The following is a 6,961-nucleotide window of genomic DNA, read 5'->3' as shown; positions in this document are numbered from 1 at the left end:
ATGCACATATATAATTATATGTATTTTTTAAAAAATACAAAACTGTTTAGACCGTTTAACTTCGTTTAAACACCGTGTAAATAGCCTAAACGCTAAACAAAGGGCGACCGTGTAAATACCGTTTACCGTTTAGAAAAGCAATGATATACGCATGTTTTAAGTGTTTTATTTGTTTCAGATGTATGTTACGAGTGTTTTATTTGGATGTTTTGAAAACAGATCTTGGATGAGCGCATGTTGCAATGGCGTAGTGTTGTTGCTATGTGGGTCAACGTGCCACCGTAGGTGACCGCGCCGCCTACAGGTGCCGGTGCTGTTGCGTCCATGCGTGCGTGACCGCGCCGCCTACTAGCGCTGCTACTGCTATGTGCATGCGGGCACGTGATCGCGCCGCCTGCTGGTCCCGCTGCTGTCTGTGCATGCGGGCACGTGAAATGTTGTCGTGTCCATCGATGCTGTAGGAGCACGTTTAGTTGCTGGATTTGGGAGTCGTCAAATATCGTTTGTATTTATGAATTATTATTTAAATATTAATTAATTAGGTTTAAAAAATTCGACTCGTAAAGTATAACTAAACTGTACAATTAGTTTTTAATTTCGTCTACATTTAGTACTACATGCATGTACCACAGGTTTGATGTGATGGGAAATCTTCTTTTTACATAATGTATTTCTTTGGAGTTCAGTGGAAATGGCCTTGGTTGTCTTTATTGCTGCTTTTATTTTTAAATTAATTTCTCTATATTTATTGGGGGCCTATGGTAGCACCGGATGCTAGCGTCCCGGAACGGATATGGACATCCGCGCTGTAGTAACTCCATAAATATTAATAGTTTTTGTTATACAATTGTTTATTTTTTTTACGCTTCTATAAACTAGACGTGTTTTTTAGGGGAATAAACGAGACATGGGGAGCTCTAATTTTCGGTTGGGGCTTTGTAACTTTGTTTTTGAGAAGCACCCTCATTGGCACGCGTGGTATTTATTAGGATATGGTTGGATAAATAAGTATAATTGTTAGCTAGTTAGGCCCTGTTTACGTGCCTTTAAATTCGGCTTGATCTGTTTTTCTTTTATCTATAACAGTGTTTTTCTCTTAAAAATTTCTCCAAAATTCCTCCAAACGAACAGGGCCTTAAGGGCTAATTTGTTAGTAACAAATCTACAACTTTTTTTTAGCCAAGTGCTCGAGTCTAAGGGGATGTTTGGATTCAGCTACTAAAATTTAAGAGGTGTGTTGGAAGGATGATGTATGAAGTGTTTGGATACTAATAAAAAACAAATTACATAATCCATCAGTACTCCACGAGACGTTTTTTAAGCCTAAGTAATTCGTCATTAGCACATGTTACTGTAGCAAAACATTGTCAAATCATGGACTAATCAGGCTCAAAAAATCCGTCTCGCAAATTAGTCACAAACTATGTAATCGGTTTCATAATTTATCTATATTTAATACTCCGTGTACATATCCAAACATCCAATAAGACCCCAACTAAAATTTAGAAGGGACAACAAACACCCCTAACTAATTTAGACTGATCTTTAGCCTCAACCGTTAACAAAGCTGACTGATCTAGCTATTTGCATTAAGCCCCCTAATTCATTCCGGGACGATGCTCCGGGCAAGAACCTTCCTCATGAAACCCGCAGGAGCAGGACCATGGACGCTGCTCCGCCTCCGCCCCGCCATTGCCTCCACCGCCGCGAGAACACCCTCCGTGTTCTCCGCACTCGCCAGCTGCAGCACCGCCGCTGCCGCCACCACTCTCGCCGCGGACCCCTTCGCCATCGCGGACGCCCTCTCCGCCGCCGCCGTGTCGCCGTCCATGTCCGCGGGGTCAAGACTCCACGCGTCCGCCATAAAGCTCGGCGTGTCCGCCGACACCTTCACCGCGAACCACCTCCTCATCTACTACGCCAAGCGTGGGCACCTCGCCAGCGCGCTGGACGTGTTCGACGAAGCGCCGCGCCGCAACCTCGTCACCTGGACAGCCATGGTGTCCGCCGCGACGCGGGGCGGCGCGCCTGACCTGGGGCTCGGGCTCTTCTCCTCCATGGTCAGGAGTGGGTTCTGCCCCAACGAGTTTGCTCTCGCCAGCGCGCTCGGCGCTTGCTGCCAGTCCGTGGTGGTGGCGGATGTGAAGCTCGGGTGTTCCCTTCATAGCCTCGCCGTCAAAGCTGGCCTGGATGGAAATCCTTACGTGGGGAGCTCACTGATGCTGGTGTATGCCAAGCACGGGCGTGTTGCTGCTGCGGAGCAAGTGTTTGCAGGCATAGCCCCTGCTTCCAGAGACGTGGCGTGCTGGAATGCGATGCTGGAGGGCTACGTCGCCAATGGCCATGGGTATGATGTGATGAGGGCAGCGGTCCTGATGCACCGTTCTGGAATAGCATCCGACATGTTCACCTACATTTCGGCAGTGAAGGCTTCTTCGATCACCTGTGACTTGAATTTCGGGCGGCAGGTTCATGGCCTTGTCATCCACAGCATGTTTCAGTTCAACACCTCAGTGATGAACACACTTATGGATATGTATTTCAAAGCAGGACAGAAGGAAACTGCCATTGATATCTTTGGTAAGATTCGGTGCAAGGATATTGTTTCTTGGAACACAATGATATCAGGCCTCGCACACGATGACGACGAGAGGGCAGCTGCGGACTGCTTTGTCAACATGTCACGGTATGGTTGCAGACCTAATCAAGTTACGTTCTCTGTCATGCTGAGGCTGAGTGGCGCTAAAGAGAGCGCCTCCCTCGGTCTTCAGATCTTTGGACTTGCCTACCGCCATGGCTACTCTGACAACGTTCTTGTAGCGAATGCAGTCATCAACATGCTCTCACAGTGTGGGCTGCTCAGCTGTGCTTATGGCTTCTTCTGTAATCTCGGCGTCAGAAACGTTGTGACATGGAACGAGATGATTGCTGGCTGTGGTCTGCACGGCTGTTCTGAAGATGCGATGAGGCTCTTCCGTAGCATGGTTTGCTTCGGGGCAACACCGGATGAGTTCACCTATCCAGCTGTTCTGTCTGCCTTCCAACAAGATCATGATGCAAGGAACCATGAGCAAATCCACGCAAGTGTTCTGAAACAGGGGTTGGCTTCATGCCAGTTCGTGTCGTCCTCACTTATCAAAGCAAAAGTAGCCCTTGGCTCAGTTCTAGATCCACTGAAAATCATCGAGGATACTGGCAAGATGGATTTAGTGTCATGGGGAGTCACCATCTCTGCATTCGTGAAGCATGACTTGGATAAAGAGGCCCTTTTTGTTTTCAACTTGTTCAGAGTTGACTGCCCAGAGAAGTCTGATGAGTTCATCCTCGGTACCATCCTGAATGCCTGTGCAAACGCTGCATTGATTAGGCAGTGCAGATGCATCCATTCGCTCGTTGTCAGGACAGGGCACAGCAAGCACTTCTGTGTGTCCAGTGCTTTGGTTGATGCCTATGCAAAATGCGGTGACATTACTGCTGCCAAAAGCGCTTTCACTGAAGTTTCATCGGTGACCAAGGATGCCATACTGTACAACACCATGCTGACAGCTTATGCCAACCACGGTCTGATCCATGAAATCCTCAACCTCTACCAAGATATGACACACCTTCAATTGGCTCCAACACCAGCTACGTTCGTTGCTGTCATCTCAGCTTGCAGCCATCTTGGGCTAGTCGAGCAGGGGAAGCTTCTGTTCAGCTCCATGCTGTCTGCGCACGGCATGAATCCGACAAGGGCCAATTACACATGCCTAATTGACCTCCTGGCACGAAAAGGGCTCCTCAAAGAAGCCAAAGGCGTTATCGAGGCAATGCCGCTCCAACCATGGCCTGCAGTATGGAGGTCATTGATGAACGGTTGCCGGATCCATGGGAACAAAGAACTGAGTCTGCTTGCAGCAGAACAGATCCTGAGAATGGTGCCAAACAGTGATGGCGCGTATGTGTCGCTGTCACATGTCTATGCTGAAGATGGAGATTGGCAGTCTGCAGAGGACGCTAGGAGGAAGATGGCTGAGAATCAAGTGCAGAAAGCGCAAGGTTACAGCAGTGTTGAGATTTAGCTATTCAGAGATGTTGCATGCAGGGAACCACGTTAGGGGCAGCAGCCTTTTGTATTGCAGTGAATGTGAATAGTGAATACATTTTTCCAAGCATCTTGATAACAGACAGGCACACTGAAATTAGGTTAGATCAGCTGTTGTTTGGGTATTTGGTGTACAATGCTTGCAAATGCGGAAAGGATGTTGTTGTGTCTTTTGTGTGCATTCAGAATTTGAGATGAGAGAACTTCAACTAATGGGTAGCTAATAAGGACATTATAAGCAACCATCCAGTGACCAGATCATGCAACTGAACCGCTCACTCATACAACAGCAAAACCTGGCATAACATTAGGAATACAATTGGCTAATGATGGCTTACACAAAATAACTACCTCAGTTCACATGCTCGCATCTATTTACCCCAGGATCCTCTCCAAACTGGAAATTGAAAGCCCATTTTTTTTGTGTGAAAAACTGTCAATACACTATTAACATTGGAAGGCCCTTACAATTGGAATCAGCCTCCACTAACCCTGGGAAAAAATAACCGAAAACCGAGAACCGAACCGAAATAACCGGAACCGAAACCGAATTAACCGAAACCGAAAATTTCGGTTCCCAGTTCTCAGGAACCGAAATAATGTCGGGTAATTCGGTTCCAGACCTCGGTTAACCGAACAAAACCGAAGAATCGACTTAAAAGTATAAATACCGAACCTTTAGGGTTTCTTGACTCCTCCCTCACTCTCTCTGTCTCACCGCACGCCTCCCTCTCCCACCGAGCCGCCTCTCCCTTCCGGCCTTCCCGAGACCGAGAGTCCGAGACCAAGTGCGCCTCTCTCGGTCTCTCCGCTCCGTCCTCTCTCTCCCTCTCCACTCTGGCCTCCCTCTCCTTCTCCCTCTCTCTCTCTCTCTCCCTCTCCATTTCCAGAGCCTGGGGCGCGTCCCCTTCTGGCAGCTACGCGACGCGGGGGGCGCGGCCCCTCCTCGGCTCCTCCGGCGACAACGTGACGCGGTGGGCACGGCACCTCCTCCAGCGACGGCACGGCGCGGGGTGCGCGGCCCCTCCTTCAACGGCGGAGGCACGGCGGGCGGCCCCTCCCACACCCCGAAGCACCTCCACCACCGTCCCATGGCTGGATCCAGTGGAGGGCGACCAGATCTATGGTGGGCCCACCCCCGGCGCCGGCGGTGGATCTAGGCCCGACGCGCTTCCCGACAGCGGATCCACCGCCTCCCCTATCCCCGGTCCTCCCCTGTCGCCGGTGTCTGCTCTGGAGGTCGAGGCCGAGTCCGGTGCGTGCCCGCTGCCTGGAGGCCGGATCTGGACGAAGGGGAGACTGCCGTCGTTTTTTTTTCTTCATTTTTCCCCTTTTCTTCCCTTCTGTTTCGCTGATGTAATGTATGGCTCGGTTAGTTCGGTTCTAACTGAAACCGAACCAAACTAACCGAGACCGAATTTCCTCGGTTCCAAGTTCTCTAGCTAACCGATCGGTTCTAAGTTTTGTGCTAACCGAATTTCGTAAATAACCTAGGAACCGAACCGATAGGTTTCGGTTAACCGAATGCCCACCGTGAGCCTCCACAGTTTGTTTTGTGCTCATACATCTCCTGTGGTGTGTGGACCCATTTGCCTCCAGCAATGAATGCATCTCCTACATTCTGGACTTCCTACCTCAGACAGTTTGCTGTTCAAAAATAGGTTCCTAGGGCTTGTTTAGTTCCTAAAAAGTGCTGCAGCACATCGAATCTTACGATACGTGTATGGAGCATTAAATGTAGACGAAAAAAAAACTAATTACACAGTTTGGTTGAAAATTACGAGACGAACATTTTGAGCCTAATTAGTCCATGATTGAACACTAATTGCCAAATAAAAACGAAAGTACTACAGTAGCCAAATTCCCAAAATTCGCGAACTAAACACAGCCCTATAGGTTGTTCCAATTCACCACCGTGAGGTGCTTCTTACATTATGGTTTCCGTTAGGTTCTTTGGTTGTATCAATTTTTTACACTGTAGCTTGCAGGTCTGAAAGTATAGTGTCTGTCTGTCATTGATTTTGTCAAACCCTTTAGTGCAAAACTGTTGGTTGTTGGCTTTGCTGCTATGGGTATTATCCTTGTGCCAATCATGCCTCCGCCCTCAGGCACTAGTGCAGAACTAGTTAAACTGACCGACAGTGTTAACTCAAGTCTTTATAGAGCATCTAAACCTATAAAGTTGTTCTAAGCTTTGGCAGTTATAGTAGTTTGGTTATCTTTCTAGGCTTCTGTTGGAAAAAGGGATTTCCAGCAGGTGGGACTAGGAAGGACTAACAGAGGCCTTCACCCGGCCGAGTGCCCTGGGCGAAGGCGTGAAAGATAGAAAGTGGGCCCAAGCCTGATTAGGGTTTCATAAATGTATTCAACCACCACCCTTTGTACAGAGTTTGAGTCACCTTTTTATAGGGCACTGCTTACTAAGGCTACTCTTTACAATTGTACCCCTTGTCGGTTACGGTACATCCTTAGAATATGCCTATACTAATACAAACCGTTAGGAGTACTTTGGGTGTCTTCTTCTTCAACCGCCTTTGCTTGATGGGCCGCTACCGTGAATCCGTTTGCGGCCCACGGCCGGGCACCACCGCCTTGCGGGAAGTCCCCCGGCTCCTAGAACCTTCGCCCGGGATGACCTTCGCCCGGACCTTCGCGCCGACGCCTGTAGCCTCCGCAGGTATCGCCTGAGCCTTTGCCTTCGGCTGCATCCGAGCGCCTTCGCTGCAGTTTCCGGACCTTCGCTCAGGGCGTCCGACCAGGCGGAGGTTCCGTCGCGCCCTGTTCGCTTGGCTTATAAGCCGTACTTTTTCATTTTCAGCCAACAAACAATATTTTTCTCTCACAACAAATCAGCCAACAGTACTCTCAGGGCACTTC

General features: G+C 49.0%; 1 protein-coding gene across 1 annotated transcript; it reads left to right on the top strand.

Annotated features, from left to right (window-relative positions):
- Window positions 1-1,640: 1,640 nt before the first annotated feature.
- On the top strand, window positions 1,641-4,231 carry LOC136506456 (pentatricopeptide repeat-containing protein At4g13650-like). The gene has a single exon (XM_066501385.1). The coding sequence runs from the start codon at window positions 1,641-1,643 to the stop codon at window positions 4,059-4,061; it is 2,421 nt and encodes an 806-aa protein (XP_066357482.1). The 3' UTR covers window positions 4,062-4,231.
- Window positions 4,232-6,961: the final 2,730 nt, after the last annotated feature.

This window comes from Miscanthus floridulus, chromosome 15 (genome assembly GCF_019320115.1).
Source record: "Miscanthus floridulus cultivar M001 chromosome 15, ASM1932011v1, whole genome shotgun sequence".
In the NCBI taxonomy this organism is placed as follows: Eukaryota; Viridiplantae; Streptophyta; class Magnoliopsida; order Poales; family Poaceae; genus Miscanthus; species Miscanthus floridulus.
The sequence above is the reverse complement of the archived record's forward strand: the minus strand, read 5'-3'. Positions and strand labels throughout refer to the sequence as shown.

Bases quoted from the DNA above. Each gene is read 5' to 3' on its own strand.
- LOC136506456 (XM_066501385.1), top strand. From the start codon at position 1,641: ATGAAACCCGCAGGAGCAGGACCATGGACGCTGCTCCGCCTCCGCCCC.